This window comes from Theobroma cacao, chromosome 1 (assembly GCF_053813885.1).
Source record: "Theobroma cacao isolate CCN51 chromosome 1, ASM5381388v1, whole genome shotgun sequence".
NCBI classification, from domain to species: domain Eukaryota; kingdom Viridiplantae; phylum Streptophyta; class Magnoliopsida; order Malvales; family Malvaceae; genus Theobroma; species Theobroma cacao.
This window is the reverse complement of record NC_142639.1, coordinates 38,275,753-38,302,336: the sequence shown is the minus strand read 5'-3', so window position 1 is coordinate 38,302,336 and position 26,584 is coordinate 38,275,753. Positions and strand designations below refer to the sequence as shown.

The 26,584-nt window shown below is 35.2% G+C and overlaps 2 protein-coding genes across 3 annotated transcripts; both read left to right on the top strand.

Moving 5' to 3' along the window:
- The first annotated feature begins 3,401 nt into the window (after positions 1-3,401).
- On the top strand, positions 3,402-20,750 carry LOC18613843 (metal ion-binding protein). Its single transcript, XM_018129974.2, has 19 exons — positions 3,402-4,043; positions 4,747-4,878; positions 5,777-5,848; positions 11,364-11,434; positions 11,556-11,655; positions 11,750-11,848; positions 12,704-12,830; positions 13,321-13,454; positions 13,539-13,598; positions 13,815-14,050; positions 14,798-15,227; positions 16,018-16,341; positions 16,461-17,063; positions 17,196-17,369; positions 17,922-18,155; positions 18,242-18,525; positions 19,158-19,445; positions 19,802-19,924; positions 20,213-20,750. Exons 1-19 carry the CDS (start codon positions 3,894-3,896, stop codon positions 20,343-20,345), a joined length of 3,774 nt encoding a protein of 1,257 aa, XP_017985463.2. The 5' UTR covers positions 3,402-3,893; the 3' UTR covers positions 20,346-20,750.
- Positions 20,751-22,232: 1,482 nt separating this feature from the next.
- On the top strand, positions 22,233-26,499 carry LOC18613842 (glucose-1-phosphate adenylyltransferase large subunit 1-like). Of its 2 annotated transcripts, none has more exons than XM_088807646.1 (15): positions 22,233-22,639; positions 22,780-22,902; positions 23,005-23,178; positions 23,400-23,492; positions 23,627-23,710; positions 23,806-23,861; positions 24,036-24,129; positions 24,218-24,330; positions 24,561-24,627; positions 24,736-24,816; positions 24,927-25,013; positions 25,096-25,200; positions 25,712-25,818; positions 26,088-26,148; positions 26,333-26,499. In XM_088807646.1, the coding sequence occupies exons 1-15, from the start codon at positions 22,418-22,420 to the stop codon at positions 26,432-26,434; spliced, it is 1,569 nt and encodes a 522-aa protein (XP_088663772.1). In that variant the 5' UTR covers positions 22,233-22,417; the 3' UTR covers positions 26,435-26,499. The 2 variants fall into 2 exon arrangements, with proteins under 2 accessions (XP_088663772.1, XP_007051343.3); XM_007051281.3 differs by having other exon boundaries at positions 24,561-24,633.
- The last annotated feature ends 85 nt before the right edge of the window (positions 26,500-26,584 follow it).

Below are 26,584 nucleotides of genomic sequence, written 5' to 3'. Positions count from 1 at the left end.
AAATAATTATAATAAAAATAATTATAGTTCAAAATTGACATAGATAAGCTTTGACGTAAAACTATAATAATTAATGTAAAAACTTATAAAGGTAGAATAACTAAATTTTAAATCTTAATGTAAATGTATGAGAGTTAACGTAACAAGTCAATTAAGTAAAATATCTAATTTTAGTGAAAAATAAATATTTAAATTTACATTTTCAGTCAAAAGTGTTTAACAATATACAAATTTTAATTTTTAAATAGAGAATAATAAGGATAAAAATAATTATAGTTTAAAATTGATATAAATAAGCCTTGACGTAAAATTGTAACAATTAACGTAAAAACTTATAAAAGTGAAATAATTAAATTTTAAATCTTAACATAACTATGTAAGAGTTAACGTAATAAGTTAATTAAATAAAAAAATCTAATTTTAATAAAAAATAAATATTTATGTTTATATTATTTAGCTAAAAGTATGTAACGATATTCAAATTGTTATTTTAAATAAAGAATAATAAAGATAAAGATAATTATAGTTAAAAGTTATTATTGAAAAGGCTTAACGTAAAGTTATAAGAATTGACGTAAAATCTTATAAAAGTAGAATAAGCAAATTTAAAATCTTAACGTAAATGTATGAAAGTTAACGTAATAAGTGATAATAATAATTTTTATTGAATTAATTAATTAAATATAATTTTAATATTAAAAATAATAATATTCTTATAGTTTAAAGTATAAAATAATTAAAATTAAAAGTTAAATAACTTTTAAAATAAACTAAATAAATTTAAAAATTATCTATGTTGTTGTCCTAAAATAGATAAATTTAAAAATTATATATATTGTTTACCTGTTAACCTGCTATATAAGTTTTTATTATTTTTTAATAATTTTATTAATTGACCTTACAGTAAAATTAAGCATACTGTAGCATTCACCATCTCCTCTAGATATACCAACACTATTGGGTATGATAGTCTAATTTCGTTTCATTTCGTTTCGTCGAAATTATTGTGTTGTTGTAAGCCAGATTGGGTATTGTTTCATCGGATCTGAATTTGCCAAACTCATTAATCACTGTTAGCATTATCCAATCTCGTAAAAAAAAGTTGTTTCTAGAGTTTATCTGATTAGATCCTTATCGAACGAAACTAGATCTCGTTTCAACAAAGTGAATTTTCACTAAACGAAATCAGATCTCATCCTATTTGGCTAATAAATCTAGAGCAAAGTTTTTCTCCCTAAAAAATGTGTTGTATTCCATTCTCGAATTTTCTTGAGGAAATCCTTTACTGCTTTGATCAACTTGTACATTGAATGATGCTCATTCACTCCTTCCTCTTTTAAGAACCTACTAGGGTTGAAGAAAGTTAGTTTCAATTTCCAACTTTTTAATTTTCAATTATTTAGTTAAAGAGTTCGATAAAATAAGGGCTGTAATTCAGCTGCATCAATTCTAATGTCCTTAAGAAAGTAGTTAAATAATTTAATTCATTATTCACGTTTATCTAATTTTGTACACGACATAGTAATATGATATGGAATTAAATTAATTTGACTTTAGGATAGTTGTGTTTCATGTCTTCATTATGTGTATACAGTTAAAACATGTCAAACTTATTTAAAACTCATTTAAAACATGTTTAATTAATCTATTATCATGTATTCATAACTCATGATCCATTTATAATCAGTTTAATTAATAATGTAAACACACGTTTATGATTTGATTATGATATGTTTAAACTTAATATAAATATATATATTTTTATTATAATTAATATTAATTGTGAAGAGTTTTAAATATGTTCTGTTGTATTTTACATTTAATAAACATAATCCGTGTTTATATTTAAAATTTTAATACATTTAATTAATTAATTAACTATATTTATATTTATTTATATAATTATTAATATTTTATATTTATCCGACACGATTAAAACAGTCGAATTGAATTACTTCAGAAGTAGAATTCAACCATGACGTCTTTACAATGATGTTGACTCATGATTACTTGGGGTCAAAAAGTGAATTAATTACAAGTATGGTCAACCTGATTTGGATGGTTGTGCTTTTAGCTTAAGTGTTAAAAGAGAACACAAACACTTCCACAAAAAAATTCATACGGTTGAGTCTTACATGATTCTCTCAAAGAACCAAAAAGAACGAAGAACAAGAATATGATAGTGTACCAAAAGGCATGCAAAGTTGTTCCAATTTGAATGGGAGCCACCTAACCCCTTTAGCATGCCATTATTAAACTATTTAAGCATTAACTCCTTTCATCCAATGGGAGCAGCTTTTGAAAACAATGAGCTTACATTTCTGGGAAGCTGACCCTTCTGCTGAGAGGCATACAGAATTAAAGATTACAATAATGGGTGCATGAGCCATGGTTTTATTATTCAAAACAAATCTGTGAAACAAAGAGCTCAGCATTTTGGTAAGTGGCACAGTTATTTTGGCCTTGGCATTTTGCTGAAAGACTGAAAGTAACATACCACCATTTTCTCTTTAGAGTTAAACAATGAGCACATGTGAAACATGGCTTTGTGTTTAAACCAAGAATGAAATCCAAATCCTCTCTCATCACTTCAATTCATTGGGCTTAAAGACTCATACTTGTGGTAAGTGGGAAACATGTTATTTTCTTGAAAGTGTTTGTAGAAGTTTACAGAACTTAACCAGGCGTTAGCCTGGATTGTAGACAAACAGGAAGAAATCATTTTGGAAACAAACAAAATGCAATAAATAGCAACAATTAACTGCGTCTATGAACGGGACGGAGGAAAGAACAGCATATTCTCTCAACACAGGTTCTTATCCTGATTCTGGCATTCTGCCATGTTAGCATTGGCAGCATTCCCATTCAGTTTCGATGAATTTTAAAATTAAAGAACAAAACAAAAAAAAAAAAGGAAAATACTGTGGGTGGTTTGTTTGTTTGTTTTTTTTCTTTTTTCCCACCCTTTTTGAGCCACGAGGAAAGTAAAAGAAGCAAGGAAATTACAAACAAGGGGTTACCGAATATTTGCATTTCCAAGTTATCCAAAAATAGAAAAAAGATTAGATGGCAATGGCCGGTTGGGCATCGAAGATCGGTGGGAGAAAGAAAATCAACTGCAAAAGCCCTGCCTTTCCCAGACGCGTTTTAGCAAAGCACATAAACAATGAGATTATCAAATATTTAATTATCGAAAAGATTAGATGAAATAATAATTGATAATTCTCTTAAACACACGTCTTTCACGTTGCTACTGTTCAGATGAAAACAGGAAAAAAAAGTAAAAATAAACATCACTCTGTCGTAGATTGGATTGACACAAAACGGCTCCTTTTTTTCTCGTTCTCTCTATTCTGTTTTTGTAATATTAAGTGGACACATGCACCAATAGAACTCTCCTTTTTTTTTTTTTTTTTTTTTGTTTCTCTTCTATATCTCCGTAGCTACTACGCTTACCTTTCCATTCCCTTTGCCATTGTATCAAGTTAAAAACTTTTTTTTTTTCTATATTTCTCCTGTCATTGGGTTCTTTTCTATCAAGGAAAAGGGTCAAGTTCCAATCTGGAAAGGATTGAAGGTGAATTTTGTTTATTCTACTCCTAATATCTCTTCACCCCTTTTTTCTTGGCATTGTTTCAAGTGAAGCCTTTTCTTTTCCTCGTTTCTTTTCTGGCATTGGGTTCCTTAGAATTATCAAGAAAAAGGGTATCGTTGGAATCTTGGGAAGGATTGAAGTGAATTCTTTTCTCTTCAGCCTTTCTTTTTGCATTGTCTTCTCAACTAAAAAACTGTTTTTCTATCTCCTTCATTTTTTGGTATTGGGTTCCTTAGAATTATTAAAGAAAAGAGTAAAGTTGGAATCTTGAGGAGGATTAAGTGTTTTGCACGAGAAGATGTCGTTACCAAAGGAGCCAGAGCAAGTGATGAAGATGAGAGGGGGGTCGGTGTTGGGTAAAAAGACCATTCTAAAGAGCGACCATTTCCCTGGATGCCAAAACAAGCGCTTGTCTCCTCAGATCGATGGTGCTCCCAATTACCGTCAGGTTCTTTCTCTTAATTCCTTTTTCGCCTTTCTAGAGATTTCTTTTGCTACTTTTCTGGAATTGATAGGAATGGGCATCTAATTGCAATTCTTGCCTTTCTAGCTGGCCTTTTTTTCACTACTCTTAGTAGTGATCTTATTGTTTACTGCTTTCTTGGATATCCTATCTAAAACAAATTAAAGGGATTGCTAGATAATATGTTTATTTTAGTTATAGGAAAAAAATTGCAACGGGGAATTAATTATGAATTTGTTTCACCTCATGTTGGCAGTCGAACAGTAATTGTACTTAATGTATGCTTCGTACTTTCTTTTGACATTTTGGTTATCTCCACATGTCAATTCAACAAGTTTGCTGGACACAGTAACATGTTAATAAGTGAGGGTAAACTGGTTCATGTTCTTTATGGTGAATTGCTCGTGTTGGATATTGCTTACACTTACAAAAGCAGGGTGATAATATCATTGGTGAATTTAGATTGTAACAGTATTAGTAGGCTGAATTATTAAATCTCATGGTTTACTATGCCCTTAGTTTCATCAATATTATATTTCATTTATCTTTAAGTATCTTCTATGATGCAGATGCTGCCATGCTTACGTTTGTGAGTACCACTTTGAATTGGTAATTTGGCATGATCTATTTTGTTAATTTTTTGTTTTAACCCTTTTCCTTTGCCTTTTTTTTGGTCTGTTATTAACAGGCAGACTCATTGCGTGTTCATGGAGTTGCAATACCAACAATTGTTGGAATTCAAAATGTTCTTAAGCATATTGGTGCCCAGAAAGATGGGAAGCAAGCACACGTTCTTTGGATTAGTCTTCGTGAGGAACCGGTAAAATTATTTCTCACCAATTGATTTCCGTTTGTTGACAAGTGCATGGACAGACTGCTATGCTTTAGTTTACATGTGGGGTATTTTGCTCGACTACTGAAAACATGATTGTTATAAAAATAATTTTGAGAATTGGGAGAAAAGTAGAAATATGATTGAGTTTCAGGACCACTCATGCTATTGAAGATGTCAAGACTCAATCTAGGATGGACAATAATATGAAAGCAAAATAGAAAGTCAATCATGGAACAAGTAGGAAGTCTAAAACAAAAAATCAATACCCAAAAAATAACCAAAAAAAAAAAATTGAAGAAGAAATGGGAAACAACCATGACTCAACTATATCTGGCTGAACCTGCTTCATCTAACAGACAATTGTTGTCTTGTGCATTCTGTCAACTGTCTTGTGCATTCTGTCAACACCAGTTTTCATATGTGGCATGAGGTTGACTAGTATATTTGAAGGTTGTAGGTCATAGTTACTGTCATCTCAAATCAATTGTCTTCATGCCATTCCCAAGAAAGATTTTTTTTTGGCATAATGTTGATGAATTGAACTGGAAAAATAAGTTCTCTCCTCCACCTCCCTCCCTTCTCCAACAAAAAGGAAAACCCATTTTTTTTCTTCTCCAACAGTTTGACTGGAATAATATCAGCATTGGTTTTCTTAGTGCTTGTTATGATGTTGGTGAGATAAATTAAAACATAATACATGCATTCATTATTCATCAGAAACTTTATGATGAAGACTTTCTTGATTGTGGTGGGCATGTTGTTTTACATAAACTTTTTTAGAGTTTGGGAATTGCTTAATTTTGCTTATTCTAACTTATATATATATATATATATATATATATATATATATATATATATATGTATATTCTTTATGCTTAAATAGGTTGTGTATATTAATGGACGTCCCTTTGTTTTGCGTGACGTGGAAAGGCCCTTCTCCAACCTTGAATATACGGTATGTTAGCAGAAGGAAACTTTAGATGTTGTCATCTATTTATGACATCTGGTTGCTGGCTTCATCACTGTGTTTAAGTTCACGAACTACTGTGTTCTGGCAACTATTATGTAATGTTCTTACTTGCTAACTTAGTGCTGGAATGTGACATCAAATGTACTCACCTTGTGGGAGGGTTGAGTAGATGATGCAAATATAAATGGTCTTTACACATTAAGTTTTAGCAGGGCCGGAATAGAATGCTTCATTTTGTAGCTCTATTATACAATGCTTTAAGAGTTTGTGTTTTTGTTATCAACCATTTATTGTGAATACTTTGTAGTTTACTTATCTCATGAGTCATGTGAGTATATAGTGTCTGAATTATTAAAGAGAAATTGGGGTTTTTGAAAACAGAGAATGAAACAAAATTCTCTAATATCATATTGGAATTACTAGGTGCTAATTATATACAAGAAAACCTATCTAAATTAAGTCTTGGAATCTGGTAAATTACCAGAAATTAGGGAACAAGAAATCAGGAAATAATCCAGCAAAAAGAGGAAAATGGATAAAGGAAATAATATCCCTAAACTAACTCCTACAAATCTGGAATATAGTCAATAAAATAAATTGATAACCTGTCAACACTCCTCCTCAAGCTGGTGAATAGATGTTGGTCATTCCCAGCTTGTCTACTAGCACTTCAAAACTTGGTCTAGGCAGCCCTTTTGTTAGAACATCAGCTATTTGTTGTTTGGTAGGCACATAGGTCATGCAAATCACCCCATCTTCTATTTTTTCTTTGATAAAATGTCTATCTATCTCCACATGCTTTTTTCGGCCATGATGAACCGGATTATGTGCAATACTTATTGTGGCTTTATTGTCACAATATAGCTTCATAGGTCCCATACTAGACACTTTCAGTTCTTCCATTAGCCTCTTTAACCAAATCAGCTCATAGGTTCCTTGTGCAAGGGCTCTAAATTCTGCTTCTACACTGCTGCGAGCTACAACTGGTTGCTTCTTGCTTCTCCAAGTAACCAGGTTCCCCTAAACCTTTGTACAATAACCAGATGTAGACCTCCTATCCTCAACTGAACCTGCCCAATTTGCATCAGTAAGTGCCTCCACAGTTCTCAGCTCATTTTTCTTGAAGAACAAGCCTTTACTGGGTGTAGATTTTAGATACCACAAGATTCAGTTGACTGCCTCAAGATGTTCTTCACTTGGAGAATGCATATACTGGCTCACTACACTTACAGCAAATGCAATATCTGGTCTTGTGTGAGATAAGTAAATCAATCTTCCCACTAGACGTTGATATCTCCCCCTATCTACTAGAATTCCACTCTTTATTCTTCCAAGCTTCATGTTCATAACTATCGGTGTTTCAGCTGGCTTGCAACCAAGCATCCCTGTCTGTTTCAAAAGATCTAATGTATATTTTCTTTAAGAGAAAATAATACCTTTCTTGCTTCTTGCTACTTCCATCCCTAAGAAATATATTAGTTGCCCAAGGTCTATGATTTCAAATTCACTCGTAAGAGTTTTCTTAAGCCTCTCCATTTCTTCTGTATCATCTCTGGTTAAAATAATATCATCCACATACACAATCAAGGTAGTTTTCTTTCCATCTTGTGAATGCTTGAAAAAAAAAGTATGATCAGTTTGTCCCTGCTGGTAACCATACCTCTTTATAGTCTTTGCAAAACGGTCAAACCAAGCTCTCGGTGATTGTTTTGATCCATATAGTGACTTCTTCAATCTACATACTTTTCTGTTACCAATTGTCCCTTCAAAACCTGGAGGCAAATCCATGTAAACCTCCTCATCAAGCTCTCCCTTGAGAAAGGCATTTTTGACATCCATTTGATGTAGTGCCCAGTCAAGATTAGCTGCTAGTGATAGTAGCAACCATATAGTGTTTAACTTTGCAACTGGAGCAAACGTTTTTGTGTAATCCACCCCAAAAACTTGAGTGAATCCTTTGGCAACTAGATGAGCCTTGTGTCTCTTTATTTCACCATCTGACTTGTTCTTAATGGTAAACACCCATTTACACCCTACAGAACTCTTATACTCAGGTAACTCCACTACATCCCAAGTTTCATTCCTTTTTAGGGCTCTCATTTCTTCAAGTACAGCAGCCCTCCATTCTGGCTTTTCAAAAGCTTCTTGAACATTTTTTGGAATCTCATCCCTTTTAACCTTTTCTGTCAAAGCTTGGAATGCTCGTGATAATTGGTTGTAAGATAAGTAATTAGAAATAGGATGTTGAGTGCATGATCTAACCCCTTTCCTGAGAGCTATTGGAATGTCCAACTCATTAGGTTGACTCTCCATTTGAAGCAAATTAGAAGTATCACCAGCACCAATAATTTCAGTTTCAGTTTTAGCATTTACTTGTGGATTGGACAATTGGCAACATGGTTGATGAGTTAAAGCTTGCACTTCTTGAGGCTTTTTGTTTCTTTGTGAATAAACATGAAGCTCTGATTGTTGTTGACTAAGTCCATTTGGATCTTCCCTTGTTTGCAAGCCAAAATCTGTTGATGCCATAATTGGAGGATTTTTATTTCCTGGTGGTGCTTCAGGTGTGTCAGCAACTACAGGAAGAGGAATAAGACAATCCCAAAGCTCTTCTTCTCCTAGTATCTCCCCCTGAAGAGTAGGATTTGGGTAGAAAGGTTGATTTTCAAGGAAAGAGACATCTACGGAAACAAACATTTTTTTTGTAGTTGGATAGTAGCATTTGTACCCTTTTTGACTAGGAGAATATCCTACAAAAATACATTTTATAGCTTTAGGATCTAATTTTTCACGAGTAGGACTGGTATTATGTACGAAGGAAGTGCAGCCAAAGACTTTTGGAGACAAGGAGGTGAATAATCGAGTTTGAGGATAGGTTTCCAGTAAGATACTCAAAAGAGTTTTAAATCGGAGGACTCGGGATGCAAGTCTGTTTATCAAGTATGATGCAGTTAGGACTGCCTCACCCCAAAATTGTCTAGGAACCTGAGTTGTGAACATAAGTGCACTTGCAGTCTCCAATAGATGGCAATTTTTACGTTCAGCAATACCATTTTGTTGTGGGGTTTTGATACAAGAACTTTGGTGGAAAATTCCATTTTCTGTAAAGTAATTGCCAAGTATTGAATTGAAATATTTCCGACTAGTATCTGTTCAAAGAATTTGAATTGATGTATCAAATTGGTTTTGGATCATTTTATGGAATTGTTGAAAAATGGTGGCTGAATCTGATTTTTCTTTGAGAAGATAGACCCAACATGCTCTTGAATGGTCATCAATAAAGGTTATGAACCATTTGATTCCCGAAATATTATTTACCCTTGAAGGACTCCAAATATCACTATGGATCAATGAAAAAAGGTTTAGATGACTTGTATGGTTGATTTGGATAAGAAGTGCGGGTATGTTTGGCAAATATACAGGTTTCACAATGAAAAGAATTGATATCTTTATTCTTGAACAGAGAAGGAAACAAGTTTTGCAAATATGGAAAACAAGGATGGCCTAACCTATTATGCCACAACATAATCTTATTGGAAACTGGAGTCAATTCGCCACTTAGAGCCAGAGCTTGTTTATTCACTTGTCCATTATCCTCAAGGTAGTACAGCCCGTCACGTATCTTAGCATTGCCAATTGTCCTCCCCGATAGTAAATCTTGAAACTCACCAAATGATGGATAAAACTTAGCCACACAATTCAAATCATTTGTCAATTTGCTAAAAGACACTAGATTACATTTTAAATTTGGAACATGAAGTACAGATTTTAGTGTCATATTAGCGAAATTTACAAATCCTTTTCCAATAACAGATGATAAAGCACCATCAACAACACTAATTTTGGAATTTCTCGAGCATGGGGCATAGGTAGAGAAGACCTGTGGCATCTGATCATATGATCCGAAGCTCTTGAATCCATAATCCAAGGGCCATTAGATTCAGAATTTGCACTCAAGGCAGGGAGATAATTACCTTTCTGGGCTATAGAACAATTTGAAGTTGGAACTTGTGCACTAGTTCGATGTTGGGCAAGAAGGAGTTGTAGTTGTTCATGCTGTTCCTTGCTAAAAATTGATCTTCCAGCCTTGTTTTCCTTTGCAACAGCTTGAAAACCTCTACTTTGTTCACCTTGTTTACATGCCTTCCAATTTGTTGGTTTTCCATGTATCTTCGAGCATGTTTCTCTAGTGTGACATGGACGTTGGCAATGATCACACCAGGTTTTATCATTTTTCCGATTCTCATGCTGATCACTGGAGTTGGCAGGTTCATGTTTTTTCGAAACAAGAGCAGAACTTTGGGACAAGTTATCTGAAACAAACCTCTGTAGTCACTCTTAACATAACATGTTTCTTGCTTTCTTCCCTTCTCACCTCTGCAAATGCCTCTCTAATGTTTGGAAAAGGTTTTGTCCCCAAAAGTCGACCTCGTACTTCATCTAACTCCTTACTTAAACCATGAAGAAAATCAAATACCTGTTCTTTTTCAAGCATTTGCTTATACTTTAAGCTGTCCTCAGGACAATGCCAATTTGTTTCATAAAACATATCCATCTTCTGCCATAACTTAGTCAAAGTATTGAATTACTCAGTCACTGAAAGATTACCTTGTTTTGTGCTTCTTAGGGCAGATCTGACCTCAAAACATTGTGCTGAGTTTTTCAGATCTGATTACATTTCATGTGCCATATCCCATATTTCCTTTGCTGTCTTGTAAAATAAATAAGTCTGGTCAATCTTAGGCTCCAAGGAATTAATTAACTGTGCCATAACCATTGAATTCTCTGACTCCCAAGTTGAATGACCTGCTGCTCCTTCCTTTGGTGTTACCTTTGTACCCGTTAAGTAGCCGAGTTTTCCTTGGCCTCGTATTACTAGCATAACCGACTGAGACCATTCAAGGAAATTGGCCCCATTGAGTTTGTGTTGGGTTATTCGGGGAGGATGGGTTTCCCTGACAGTAGGAATCACAGATAAAGACGCATTTCTAGAAGGTTCAGATGACACCTTTGAGGAACCTTCTAGAGTTGCATCTGCAATGGTTGCTTTGGCCAATAATAATGGTTAGAGGAGCTGAAGCTCTGATATCATGAAAACAGAGAATGAAACAAAATTCTCTAATATCATATTGGAATTACTAGGTGCTAATTATATACAAGAAAACCTATCTAAATTAAGTCTTGGAATCTGGTAAATTATCAGAAATTAGGGATCAAGAAATCAGGAAATAATCCGGCAAAAAGAGGAAAATAGAGAAAGCAAATAATATCCCTAAACTAACTCCTACAAATCTGGAAATGTAGTCAATAAAATAAATTGATATGCTGTCGACACTCCCCCTCAAGCTGGTGAATAGATGTTGGTCATTCCCAGCTGTCAACAGTTTTAAATTACAATATCCATACTCATATATGTAGCATGTATGTGCATGCCAAAGGCCTGCTGACATTTACTTTTTTTGTTTATTGTTTACTTGATTATAGTCTTTATGTTGAATAGGGAATCAACAGGCACAGGGTTGAGCAAATGGAAGCTCGATTAAAGGAAGATATTTTGATGGAAGCTGCAAGGTATTTCCTTTAATTGCACATTTTATTTATTGTGACTTGTAAACATTTATTTGCTGTCTTTACCAATGGTTGCACCTGCCCTGCATGATAGCAAATTTTATTTGGAAATCTGACATAGCAGATATGCAAATAAGATCCTTGTCACTGATGAACTGCCAGATGGTCAGATGGTGGACCAGTGGGAACGAGTTTCCTTTGATTCTGTGAAGACACCATTGGAGGTATAAGCTTTGGAAAATAAGAAAACATGACTGATCTGCCAAGATTTTGAATTATCATCTTGAACTCAATTTTTTGGGTGTTTCACTAGTATAGGTGTATGAGGAATTGCAACTCGAAGGGTACTTGGTTGACTATGAGCGCGTGCCTATAACGGATGAAAAATCACCGAAGGAGCTGGATTTTGATATTCTGGTGAGTTCATTGTTATTGGCCTTATGCTGCATGATGATTTGAATAATTTATGAACTTTGTTTGCTTTTTGAGTCATCCTCCTTCCACTTTGTTACATCTTTCCTATTAAACTTCTGCTAATACTTGGACAACCAAATATCCCCACCCCAATTTTTCTTTATATAAATACCTGGGGTAATATGGACTCACTCTTCTGATCAGTTGAACTTTTATTTGTAAAATTGTGTCTTAGTATGATTTTCTTTACAGCCCGGTAATATAGTTTGAATGCAACTCTTTTTAACAGTGATGGTGGAGGGCTCTTGACAGATTGAGTTTTTCTCTGAGTTTTGCTCTTGGGTTGACTGATTGGAAATCAGTGGGTACTTTTCCCCCCCCCTCTCTTTTGAGCTCAGTGACTTATATAGAAAACACACTGAAGTGATGCAAAAGGATTCATAGAGCTAAATGAATTTTAAATTTTTAATGAGTTTATTTGATGGTTTCCCAGAAAGAAAGAAGTATAATAATAAGGAGAGGTGTGTCTATTTCCATGTCTTACATAATGTCAGGAGTATGGTGACTCAAAATCTTGGTTCTTAATTTTAAATTAAAAATCATCATAGTAATGCTTGTATTTGGTGCACTGATATCTTCTACATGGAAGCCTGTTTATGACCATGGCAGTTTTAGTCTATTTGAGAAAAGTCTTAAAAGTGTGAATTTAATTTGATGGTTGTCATGTTTCATTTTGTGCATAAAAGATACTTGGCTATGAAGTCAATCTTTTGGTTTTATGATTATTAAAGCATTGAAATCTGAACATTGCACGTTGCAGATAATGTAATATATTATCTGTTTTTCTTTTGTTTCCAGGTTAATAAAATTTCACAAGCTGACATAAGCACTGAGGTAATTTTTAATTGTCAAATGGGACGAGGAAGAACAACTACTGGCATGGTGATTGCAACTTTGGTTTATCTTAACAGAATTGGAGCTTCTGGTAGTGGTGTCTCTTTGTTTATGCAATTTAATACAAACAGACTACAAATTTTCTACTATTTATGCCATCCCTCTTATCAACATAAATATCTTTACATTACTCTATTGGACTATTTGGTTTTTTTTTTTTTGTTTTTGCTTGAATTTTCTCATTTCTACGCTAGTTTTCTTATGCCAAAATCAACTTCACGGTAAATATACTGAGCTATAGGTCATTGACTTTATCTAGGCCAAGAAATTGTAACATTTGTGACTGAAATTTGATTAGATGTTGGAAGAAAGGAGAGGATATCTCATCCACAACTTGGAAAATAGTGGTGTTTCCCCATTTCATCCCTTTTCTTTTTTTCTTTTTTATCTCATTTTACATTGGTCAATCAAATATACCAGAGTGTAAATTGTCCTTAAATGTGTCCAGAGACAGTAAAATGCGTAATTTCATCTAATGTAACTTATTCTGATTTCTAATGTTTTTATATCTAATGATGTAGGCATACCAAGAACCAATTCAATTGGCAGAGTTTTTGAGTCTGGTTCTAATGTCACTGACAGTATGCCCAATTCTGAGGTGGCAATTCGTAGAGGAGAATATGCAGTCATAAGAAGCCTGATTCGGGTCCTTGAGGTATTTAATACCGCTATTTGGCTCTTGGTTATTTTTTAACATACCCTTGGATCTTTTTTCTTATTAATAGTGACATTCCTTTAGGGTGGTGTTGAAGGGAAAAGACAAGTGGACAAGGTCATTGACAAATGTTCTTCAATGCAGGTATGGCTTTCTAAGTATCCCATTGCATTCAGGTTTAGTTTCCAAGTTCCTACTCTAACTTAATGCAAGTATTGCTTTAGGTAAAACTACTAGCTGGGAGACCATTGCCTTAATTCCTTCCTAGGGACAAGATATAATTGTCTTTATCTGCATGCTTATTAAGTTTTATTATAGGTTTATACAACTCATACGGTGTTGCTTTATATGCAAGTACAGAACTTAAGAGAAGCAATTGCCGCTTATCGGAATAGTATTCTTCGTCAGCCAGATGAGATGAAGAGGGAAGCATCACTTTCATTTTTTGTGGAGTACTTGGAGAGATATTACTTTCTTATATGCTTTGCTGTATATTTCCATTCAGAGAGAGCAGCTCTCCGTTCTAGTTCCTGTGATCATACCAGTTTTGCTGACTGGATGAAAGCAAGGCCAGAATTATATAGCATTATTCGCAGGTAAAGATTTAATTGCAAGAGTCTTATAAGAAGTTCCCTGTTTAATTTCAGGAACTGATGCTAAACCCTTCATAGTACTGATTTTGCACTTATAGAAGCAGTAGAGATACAAGTACAATTTTTTTAAGTATACATTTAAGGGTCATATAGTGAGTCAAATGGAGCAAACATTTTGAGAGTCATGATGAGAACCGACTAATAGTAAAGTGTCAACAGAAGCCGAGCTGCCTGAACATCTGAATCTTGCTTTGTTTATGTCATCAATTCTTACCATTTAGTTATGATGTGATAAAACATTGTGGATATTGTGGTGGTTGCTTCTGATACTTAATGTCTTTGCCTTTACATGCTCAGTTGGGGTTCAGTTGAACTAGCGCCTTGTTGAATAGAAGTTGCCTGGTCAGTTAAACTGCAAGAATGATTCTAATTCAGCCATTTGATGTTCAGTTGGTCTCGATTAGATGGCAACTAGTTGCTTCTCCCCAACCCCATTGTTTTTCTCACTTCATTTGTTTCAGGGAATTGTTTTTGTAAAGGAATCAAGAAGGGTAAATGCATTAGTAGCAATTTGATATGCTTATAAAATTATTTTTACTGAATGCTAAACTGTCACCTGCATTGTTAAAGTTCATTTTCTCATCCTTAGTATGATGCTAAATTTGTTTTCCAACTGATTTTTAAAAGAAAATAATCCCAACTATGGAATTTGTGTTGGTGCATGCATTAATTGGCAACTTATTGTTTCAGGTTGCTTCGGAGAGATCCAATGGGTGCACTTGGATATGCAAGTCTGAAACCATCTTTGACAAAGGTTATTGAATCTGGTGATGGTCGCCCTCATGAAGTGGGTGTAGTTGCTGCTCTGAGGAATGGAGAGGTTCTTGGGAGCCAGACTGTCCTAAAAAGTGATCACTGTCCTGGTTGTCAAAATGTAAGCTTACCAGAGAGAGTGGAGGGTGCTCCTAATTTCAGAGAGGTTCCTGGGTTTCCAGTTTATGGAGTTGCAAATCCAACTATTGATGGAATTCTATCTGTCATTCAAAGGATTGGCAGTGCCAAAGGTGGTCGTCCAGTTTTTTGGCACAATATGCGGGAAGAACCTGTTATCTACATTAATGGAAAGCCATTTGTTCTTCGTGAGGTTGAAAGACCTTATAAAAACATGTTGGAGTACACGGTAAATTACATTTAATTCTTGTCATATCTGTTAAAATTTTTTTGAAGATCTCTGTGGATGAGCTATATGAACTTAAGGATCTCTAGTTCAGATGTTTCACACACATTGCGGTGTGAGTTATTGTGCTTACAGTATAGCATCACCACTGGTATTTGCTCATTGTCATCATACTCTATGTTTGGAAAGGAAATTTATTGAATCATTTCTTTGTTGTCTGGCAACGTTTTTATGAAAAATCCAGTGGACTTTCAGGGGAAAATGATTTTTTTGAAGCATGTGATGCCCAGCTATCTTGACTGTTTATAGCTTAATTGAACATTTTATTTCACTGCAGTAGATTTCAACAATAAGCTAAGCATGTTATGAGGACAGCAGGTTTGAAGAATTTTTAGATACGTGGACATGGATGCAGACACAAACTTAATTTATTGCATTTATATGTCATCATGAGAAAGTGGAGACATGCATTTTATTTAATCCAAAATGCAGTTAAAACCATATGGACTGTCTTACTTTCTAGTGTGCATCAGGAACAAGCCACTTAAGAAATTAAAATGAACTAAACTCACAGAATGGACACATCTGATTTGTATTAGCTACAAATATAATCATTTGATTGTTGGTAATTGATATAAATAGTAGTACTTGTACCTGAAATAAACATGGCTCTTTCCAAAAGAGTATCTGTTTCTTTGGTTTGTGCAAATGGTTTCTGAATCCCCCCTGCCCCATCCACTTGGGAAGAAAAGGGACCATTGTTACTGGAGTCTAACTTGATATGTTCATTCAGGGAATTGATCGTGAGAGAGTGGAGAGAATGGAAGCTCGATTGAAGGAAGATATTCTGCGAGAAGCTGAACGCTATGAGGGTGCTATAATGGTCATTCATGAGACAGATGATGGGCAAATATTTGATGCTTGGGAACATGTCAATTCTGATTCTATACAAACTCCACTTGAGGTTTTTAAATGCTTAGGGGATGATGGTTTTCCCATTAAGTATGCACGTGTGCCCATCACTGATGGCAAAGCTCCCAAAAGTTCTGACTTTGATACACTGGCTGCAAACGTCGCTTCTGCTTCAAAGGATACGTCTTTTGTATTCAATTGCCAGGTATTTTTTTTGCAAATTGTTTTGATGGCTATATGGATTTGCAGATGCTTATTACTTTTTTGTGTCTGCTTCTTTTTCTCACTCTCACCTAAATATCATTGTTCCCTTTCTTTTCATAGATGGGAAGAGGGAGGACAACAACTGGTACTGTAATAGCTTGCCTTGTGAAGCTTCGTATTGATTATGGGAGACCAATTAAAGCCCTGGTTGATGACATGAGCCGTGAACAGGCAGATGGAAGCTCCTCAAGTGGTGAAGAAAGTGGAAGCAGTGCCACTAGATTGACCTCTAGTACTGTTAAAGTAAAAACAGAAAATGAGCAAGGCCGTGCATTTGGCATTGATGATATCTTACTGTTGTGGAAGATAACAAGATTATTTGATAATGGAGTGGAGTGCCGTGAGGCCTTAGATGCAATCATTGATAGATGTTCAGCACTACAGAACATACGACAAGCAGTTCTGCAGTACAGGAAGGTATTCAACCAACAGCATGTTGAGCCAAGGGTGAGGAGAGTGGCACTGAACCGTGGTGCTGAGTACTTGGAACGGTATTTCCGTTTAATTGCTTTTGCTGCATATCTTGGAAGTGAAGCATTTGATGGGTTTTGCGGACAAGGAGAATGCATGATGACATTTAAGAACTGGTTGCATCAGAGACCGGAGGTCCAAGCAATGAAATGGAGTATAAGATTAAGGCCTGGGCGGTTTTTCACTGTCCCTGTAAATATTCTTCTCTGTCTAGAATCAAGTCAAGGGTTTAATGAACACAATGTTCTAAGTTTGTCGTATTTTGACATTTTTATCTTTTGTTTTGATTATGCTTGTGCAACTAATTTTGCTTCTTGAATGCAGGAGGAATTGAGAGCACCACATGAATCCCAACATGGAGATGCTGTAATGGAGGCCATTGTGAAGGCACGTAATGGTTCTGTTTTAGGGAATGGCTCTATACTTAAGATGTACTTCTTTCCTGGTCAGAGGACTTCCAGCAACATCCAAATTCATGGTGCACCACATGTTTTCAAGGTTTGTTCAAAAGAAAAATGACTTTCTTGAGATTGTTATGCCATAAGGCCGTCTAACCATTAAGGTCATTATAGTGTTAATATATCTAGCATTCTCCTTGATGTTTTACAAGTTATATTTTATAGTAAATGTTGTCCATAAGATAGGTATTTTCTGTTAAATCTACCTGCTTCATTGCAGTAAATCATGTCTATTTACCTTTTCAAGAGTCTATGTCAAAGTTACTGGTATATGAGATGCAACATCTTACTCAATGTGGTTCATCAAATTGCGTCAAAGATTTTTTTTTCTTCTCAGTGGTACATGGAAATATGTCTTTCCTTTTTTATCTTTTAGATTTGCTTGTGTTAGATTGACTTCTGTCTGTTTAGGTTTGTATTCACAGCAACATATTATTATAGTTCAGTTCCTCTTACCTCATTTCAAATTTTTAGGTCACACGCGCACTAGAATCGTGCATATTCTTGGTCTTAATTTTATAAAAAAACAAACCATATAAATGATTAAACGTTGGCAGAATCCTTATATGCCTTTGACACCTGTTTGTTCTAGGTGGATGAATACCCTGTTTATAGCATGGCAACTCCGACAATTAGTGGTGCTAAGGAGATGCTAGCATATCTAGGTGCCAACAAGTCCAAGGCAGAAGGATTTGCTGGTCAGAAAGTGGTGGTGACTGATCTGAGAGAAGAGGCAGTTGTGTACATTAATGGCACGCCATTTGTACTGAGGGAGTTAAATAAGCCTGTTGATACCCTAAAGCATGTTGGAATTACTGGCCCAGTGGTATGTCAGCATGAATGTGGTTTATTGTGTATGGGTTAGTTATTAAGGGCCAATTACTTACTTCTTGCATTGTGACCATAATGCAGGTGGAACACATGGAGGCACGGCTAAAGGAAGATATATTATCTGAGGTTAGACAGTCTGGAGGTCGAATGCTTTTACATCGTGAAGAATATAGCCCATTATCAAATCAGTCCAGTGTTGTAGGATACTGGGAAAACATCTTTGCTGATGATGTGAAGTCGCCTGCTGAAGTATATGCAGCTCTAAAGAATGAGGGGTATAATATAGCTTATAGGAGGATACCATTAACTAGAGAGAGGGAAGCTTTAGCTTCTGATGTGGATGAAATCCAGAACTGTCAAGATGAGTGAGTATCAGTATATCTAGCTAGTGCTTCATTGATCATTCTTTTGAAGTGACACCTAGAAATTTTTGTTGTGTCTGGTTCTACCTGCATATATACATGCATGCATGCAGCAGGGTGTCTAGGCAGGGATTATTTACCAGATAACATTTTAACTTGGGATATTATGTATTAACTGCTTGTTAGGTGAGTGATATATACCGTGGCTAGGTTTATAATCATTTTGGGAAATTTTGCAACACCATCTGAAAATTGTTAATATGTTATCAGCCTGAAAGATAGAATATTCTTTCAAAAGGGGGAAGGAAAATAAAAGATGAACTGCATCATTCTGTTAAGAAATTGCTACTGCCAACTAGAATACCCTCACCGTATCAGTTTTAAAAAGGCCAATAACATCTTTAAAGATCTTTTGTTTTTTGAAAGACTAGATTTATTTACATCAGGACCATTTTTGTTATTATGATGCCAAGAATTTGAAAAAGCGTTTTCTTTTGTAATTGGTTAAGAGGCTTTGAGGTAAAGACAATTTCTTTTTTGACCAAAAAAAAATGGAACTGCAATTGTGAATTTGCTTTAAAGTGATTCCTTTGAATCAAATATTGTTTTTGAAGCTGCAATTATGTCTTGTACAGCTCCTCACGGTGTTACCTTTATATATCACATACTGGATTTGGAGGAGTTGCATATGCAATGGCAATCATCTGTAGCAGACTTGATGCAGAGGTGAAGTTTGGGACATCTAGTGTTACACAATCATTGGCTGATGCACATCTACATTCTACACTTGAAGAAAACTTGCCATCCCGAACTTCTGATGAAGAAGCACTAAGGATGGGTGATTATCGTGACATACTAAGTCTTACAAGAGTTCTCATTCATGGTCCCAAAAGCAAAGCAGATGTTGATATCATTATTGAAAGGTCTGTCTCCTTTCCTTTTCTTTTTTCCTATTATTTAAATTTCTTGTAAAAAAATTGGAAGGGAGTTTTTCTTCTCACTGTTTTACAATTTTAGCAATATGTATAATCAGATTAGTCATTCAATGGTCCGCAAAAGTAAAAATGATGAATTGTTCTGCTGATATCAGCAATATCTTCTTTTTTGGACTCAGTTGAACATGCCCCTCCCACTGCTTGTTTAATTTCTTATTTCATGGCTTTTATTTTGTTTCATATTTTTGGGCAGTTGGTTTTTTCTTCCCCAAGTCATTTAACCAGTCAGTTACTGGCCTTTTTTCACCCTTTGATGATGCTGAGTTTCTTCCATTTTTGTGAAGGTGTGCTGGTGCAGGGCATTTACGAGATGATATCCTTCATTACAATAAGGAACTTGAGAAGGTCACAGATGATGATGATGAACATCGGGCATACCTTATGGATATGGGCATAAAGGCTTTAAGGTGAGTTGTTGTTGGATTTTACCGCCTTAACCAAATAGCTTGCTCGATAGTCTTTTCCTTTTGATTGATGGGCTCAATTCCAAGGCCATGGCCCTATGTAGTTAGTTATTGCTAATGAAACTTGATGGTGCCAGGAGTTGCTCCTTTATCATTCTATTATGGTTTGAAAATTCTAGTATGCTAGATTGAGTTTAGGTTGCTTATTTTTGAGGAAAGATGTTGCCGCTAAGATGCACCACCAAGTGTTTTGTTTTCATAATCGATAAACTTGTATTTGTTTATTTGCAGGCGTTACTTCTTCCTCATCACATTCCGGTCTTACCTATACTGCACATCTCCAATTGAGACAAAATTCACTTCTTGGATGGATGCAAGGCCTGAACTTGGACATCTCTGTAGTAATCTTAGAATAGATAAATAATTCGGCATATTGTACAGGTTACGATGTATGTACAGTTGACGATGCCTATTGTAGTTTCTCCCTTCGTGGTTCTTCTCCAGTTTTCCCACTCCCACCAGTGTATGATTGATTGCTTTATATCAAGAGAGTCAGTGATTTGGTGATGAGAAACCTGATCAATTGGCCTATGGTGTCTACTGTGTTTAGTTTAAGGGAGGCTGAGCAGGTTAGAAAATTCATAGGATCAGAAGTCGAAACCCCTTAAAAGAGTAGGGGTGAGTGTCCAAGTTTGCTGAGAATCATGGAGTAGAGATATATTCTTTTTTTCTTTTTTCCTCTTTAAAAAATTTTATCTTCAGAATGGCAATTGTACAAGTAGAACATGTTAATACTCAAATAGCAAATTACTCCATATGTTTGGTCGACTGCAAGAGTTTTGTTTCTTTTCATTTCGCTTTCTATGTGTCTTATTAATCTTTGAAAAAGAGAAAGAAGTCTTAAGATCTGCAAGCTTTTCTTTCTTTGGACCAACTGCAAAAAAAAGAAAGAAAGAAGAGGTCTTAAAAAGGGACATTCATGGACATCTGATATTGTCTAGAAGAGCTATATATTTTGAAGTTACTTAGTACTGCCATGTGAATCTTCCCATTGCTTTGAGAGAAATTCGATATCTCTTGTCACGTGATCAAAGGCGGTCTTAAATCTGAAAAAATGTGCAAATAATAGAATAGAGTATCTTAACTTTAATAAGTTGACAAAGAAGTCAAGAGATCGGTAATCCTGGGGCCGTTAGCCGACCGCAACTGACTCACTGATGGTTGATGAAAGATGAAGGGATATTTCACCGTTGCAGTTGCAGTTGCAGGGAGAGAGAGAGAGAGTTTCAGTGTGGGAGTGAGACCCGCACCCCCAGTATTTTTCACTCCCTTTCTTTGAAACCTGAGACCTGACTCTGTTTTCGAACATTTTCCAATGAGTAAAATTAGAAACAAAAAAAAGCTGCATCATGATTCTAAAGGTCGGTGGTGGAGTCTTTGCCAGCTTTTGCCCCCCATTGTTGTGCTTGGTCAGTAAATATCCTTCTCACCGGACATTGTTATTCTGATTCTTCCTTTTAATTTCTCGGTTTCCTCTGGGTTTTCTGTTCTTTTGACGCAAGAAGAAGAAAGAAGGAAAAAAAAGATTGGGTTTCCATGATACCATATTAATGCATGCACATGCAAGAAGGAAACCCCAAAAGAGGGAAACAGCGTACGGTCTTAAATGCATCATGAAGGCTTTTAAGTGTACATAAGCATCTTTGTTTAATGGTAGACTTTTATTCTACGTGCTGCTTGAGAATCTCGATAACTTAACTGGGTTTTCATTGGAAAGAGATTATATAGGTATAAAGTCGGTGATGTTGGTTGTTGGTCTTGTTCTTGGAGCCATTCCTTGCTCCATCTTGAGGCAATTTTATTTCGTACATCTTTCTTTCTCTCTAATATTCACCCTATAAAGAATGCATTAATTTGGCTCGTGCTTAGAATCTTTTCTTTCCTTTATTAATGTACGTTTTAATTTTATTTCATCATGTTCATGTGTTTACATTTCATAACATACCATAATATGAAATTTTTTATTTTTTATAATTGAATTATTCTTCAATTTAGTAAGATTGTGCGAGCTATTTTTCTTTTTTAAAACTTTCGGTTTTATATTTTATGATTGAATAGATGATATATTATCAGGTCGACTCTAGTCTATGAAAAAAAAAACACTTTTGTAATATATAATTATAAATATTACAGAGAAATTTAAATTGTGTACTGTATTCTAATTGGGTAATAGAGTTTTATAATAACTCTAACAAAATATTCTATATAATTATGAAACCAGAAATTTCGAATCTCAATAAACATTGGCATCGAAATTTAGGTGAGCAATACTGTCATCCAGACAGCAGAGAAGAGCAATTAACAGGAGAAATCAAGAGGGAGAATTCAAGAACTGTAGCGAAAAAGGCTTGTTCTTGAGCTCTATATTCTTTCCTTGAAGAAGCTAAATCTTTAATAGTAAAAGTTTCAGATTAGCACATTGCCAAAGGAAGAAATATGTTCAGTTCTTGCTGTGTTCCATCGTCAAAGTGGCCACCATCCCACCGGGACAGACTTCTGTCATCTTCATTCTTTGGTAATGCTGTGGGAGTTGGGCAATCCAACAGTGCGCTCTCTGGTATTCGGATGGGAAAAATCAACATTCCTAGGAGGACATGTGCTGCAACCAAAAGATTTTCCACCTCAGCTGTTCTTGCTGATGTTGCCAAAGATTTCATGGTAACTTTGTTCTGAGTTTGTATTATGTAGCATTGTACATTTTTTAATTTTCAGTTTTGTTACTTGATCAATTTTCTAGCACTTAGTGTTGAATGATTACTGAACTCTGTTTCTTTTCCAACCCTGGACTTGCAATGCAGGCTTTCCAGGCAAATATTTTACCAAAACAGGAGGCAGACCCCAAGACTGTTGCCTCTATCATATTAGGTGGTGGAGCTGGAACTCGGCTCTTTCCCCTTACTCGAAGAAGGGCCAAGCCAGCTGTAAGCTAATTTGAAATATTAGATGGCACCTTAAATTTATGATTAAATTTGCGTAAATATCTCTAAGATTTGCTTTGTTTGATACTGTACATGGTTTGTTAGGTACCAATAGGGGGATGTTATAGACTGATTGATGTTCCCATGAGTAACTGCATCAACAGTGGAATTAACAAGATTTACATCCTCACCCAGTTCAATTCTCAATCTCTCAACCGCCACATTGCTCGGACATATAATTTGGGCAATGGTGTGAACTTTGGTGATGAGTTTGTTGAGGTATGTGGAAATTCTGAAGGTCTAAGATTTACGTTTTCGAACTACCAACGCTCCAAACTGTTGTAGTGCTTCGTTGCTGATGGTTAGTGAGGAAGGATTTTACAAAAGATTGTATAAGAAGGAGCTTTAACATGTTTGTTAAAGTGATTCAACATAACATGTTCTCTTTTATCATGTCTCTGCTACATATGCTTCAAATTCTGCTCCTTGTCTTGCCATAGGTGCTAGCAGCTACACAAACATCTGGTGAATCTGGAAAGAAGTGGTTTCAGGGTACCGCAGATGCTGTAAGACAATTCATCTGGTTGTTTGAGGTATGAGAAACTTGTCTGTCCTTATTCTGTTTTCAGATTTCTCCCTTCGTAATTGGCCTGTGTTTTTTTAATTCAGAATAGAAATGAATTCTTGTACTCTCAAATAGGGTGACATTTTGTGGTAACTTGTGTAGGACGCTAAACATAGAAATATCGAGAACATTCTGATATTATCTGGTGATCATCTATATCGAATGGATTACATGGACTTCTTGCAGGTTAATCACAGCTTCTCCCTTGATTATTTACCTTCCTCTGTTGTCATTTATACATTATATTTGTAGGCTTTATTAAACACCTATCTCTATTGCAGAAGCACATTGATTCTGGTGCTGATATATCTGTTTCTTGTCTCCCAGTGGATGAAAGGTGAATATTTTGAACCAAAATTTGCCTGGGTTTTTAGTTAAATTTGCTTTCTTGCCTTGTGCAAGACTGTATTGTCACCTGAAAAACGACTCTGTATTAACAAGAATTGATTGACCATTTCTTTCACTTTTCTTCTTTTTCCCCGGTTAAAGAAATTATCTTCTTATCCTGCAGTCGTGCCTCAGATTTTGGACTTCTGAAGATTGATGAAAATGGACAGATCAGACAGTTTCTTGAGAAACCTAAGGGAGAAAGTTTGAGATCGATGGTTGGAACTTGTCCTTTGTTCTTCTGATGTAAAGTTTGTTTTAAACTTAAACTAGCAGTTAGCTGATTGAAATTTGTTATCTTGACAGCAAGTCGATACAACTGTTCTGGGATTAACAGCTCAAGATGCAAGGATATCACCATACATTGCATCAATGGGCATATATTTATTCAAGACAGAAGTTCTACTGAAACTACTCAGGTAATAAAGCTCGAGATGCGAAGGATCTCCCGTAAACTTCATCAATGGTTTGCTTCAACTAGAAAAGATATACTTTTTCTCTCATCAATACTGTTGTCAATTTATTTTAAAATTGTAGCTGCCAATTTAGACTCAAAGCTGGACCATTTCAGTGTATATGTTGGCAATTCTTAAGGTGTACAGCAGCAAAAGATGATGTTTCTGTTTCTCTATTGTTTTTGCTTCTATAGGTGGCATTATCCAGCAGCCAATGATTTTGGATCTGAAATCATTCCACTGGCTATGAAAGATTACAATGTTAAGGTCGACCCCCAAAAGATAATCAGGAACCATTATTACTTGAGAGTTGCCATTTTCAATTGTTTGTAGTAGAGTCTCTAACTTGCAGTTATTTGTACACGGCAGGCATATTTATTTGATGGCTACTGGGAAGATATCGGAACTATAAAATCCTTTTTTGATGCAAATTTGGCCCTTACAGATCAGGTAGTCCTCTTTTAAATTATTCCTGCTGTCCTTCCTTATCCAACTGTTAAACACTGTTGCCATTCAAAAAAAAAAAAAAACTGTTAACTCTGTTATCTCTCTGTTTAAAGCCTCCCAAGTTTCACTTCTATGATCCCCTAAAGCCAATCGTCACTTCTCCTCGGTTTCTACCACCAACAAAAATAGAGCAGTGCCGGGTAATAATTTATTATATGTGATTAAATGGCATGGCTAAGTTGATGCATATAGAGCTCATGCGGTTACCCTTGCTTATTGTAGGTCGTGGACTCTATAATTTCACATGGTTGCTTGTTGAAAGAATGCAGTGTCGAACATTCCATTGTGGGAATTCGTTCAAGATTGGAATACGGGGTGGAGCTAAAGGTGATTTTTCCTTTATTTATATATTTTTCATAAGCTTCCTTTAATTTTGTTTCATGCTCTTCTGGTTGAACAAACTAGCTAAGTCATCTTTATGGTCCAAGCATGAAAATAAAGTAAATAAGTAGCACCACCGTTCTAGAAGACAATTGGGATATGTATACCCTGATAAGGCTATGTGATACTTATATATGCATTGGAAGGAATACTATCTAATAGTTAAATATGATGGAAGAAAGCATGTTATAAACTTTGAGCAGATATAAATATTTTGAACTCAGCATTCTTTAAGATCGTCCTGGAAAAATGGCATCTAGCTCGCATGCGGTCTATTCCACTGCATTATAATAGCTCTTTTCATCCATATGTCAAAATGTCATCCCCTACATTACTGCATCATTGTGTTGCTCTTACCAATTTAGATCTCTAACTTTGAGTAACCTTGATGGAGACAATAGGAGCCAGCAGCAAATATTTAACAATTTGAAAAGTATAATTTTCACTGATTCTACAGGATACATTGATGATGGGTGCTGACAATTACCAAACCGAGGAAGAGATAGCATCCTGTTTAGCAGAGAGCAAGGTTCCACTAGGCGTTGGAAAAGATACCAAAATTATGTAAGTTTGCTTTGACAGTTTCTTCGCAGTCAACTACCATGAGAGTTATATAAGAATGATGTAAATGGTAGTGATATGCATCCCACCATGAGAGATACATAAGAATGATGTAAATGGTAGTGATGTGCATCCCAGTTTCAATTTAACCACGTACTGATTAAGCCATTATTATTCTCTTAAAGCATCATAGTTTTTGATGGAATGGCATCACGGATTTTTTATAAATTTTGAAGCTTAATTAAGTGCTTATTACTAAATCTATCTTGCAGGAATTGCATAATAGACAAGAATGCAAGAATTGGAAAACATGTTGTCATCACAAACAAGGATGTAAGTTACTTGCTCTTTGTAATAGGGAAGGAATGTGATTTTTATTATGATAGTTTGGTTAATATTACAGTAGTTACGAATCAGAGTCCTGTGGCAATAGTATTTTTTGCAAAAAAGTTTTGGACAAAGATAATAACCAAGAATTTTATTTTATTTTTTTTACTCTTTTTTGGTTAAATTGCAGAATGTGAAAGAGGCAGATAGACCATCTGAAGGATTTTACATTCGATCTGGAATTATTGTAGTGTTAAAGAATTCTGTAATTAAAGATGGAACTATCATTTAGTGCATTCTTCTGAGGGTCAATTACATCCATTTTGATTCACCAAAATTTGTTTTGACATTATTATTTGCGGGAAAATTTCAATAAGGTGGTGAATTTGATTTACAAGGAGATAAATGTGAAGTATATTCATTATAAAGTTAATTTTTGTAG

Coding starts and splice junctions, on each gene's coding strand:
- LOC18613843 (XM_018129974.2), top strand. CDS start 3,894: ATGTCGTTACCAAAGGAGCCAGAGCAAGTGATGAAGATGAGAGGGGGG. Junction 11,435..11,555: donor ATTTTGATGGAAGCTGCAAG/GTATTTCCTTTA, acceptor CTGACATAGCAG/ATATGCAAATAAGATCCTTG. Junction 17,370..17,921: donor GTGCACCACATGTTTTCAAG/GTTTGTTCAAAA, acceptor TGTTTGTTCTAG/GTGGATGAATACCCTGTTTA.
- LOC18613842 (XM_007051281.3), top strand. CDS start 22,418: ATGTTCAGTTCTTGCTGTGTTCCATCGTCAAAGTGGCCACCATCCCAC. Junction 24,634..24,735: donor TGAAAGATTACAATGTTAAG/GTCGACCCCCAA, acceptor TGTACACGGCAG/GCATATTTATTTGATGGCTA. Junction 24,817..24,926: donor ATTTGGCCCTTACAGATCAG/GTAGTCCTCTTT, acceptor CTCTGTTTAAAG/CCTCCCAAGTTTCACTTCTA.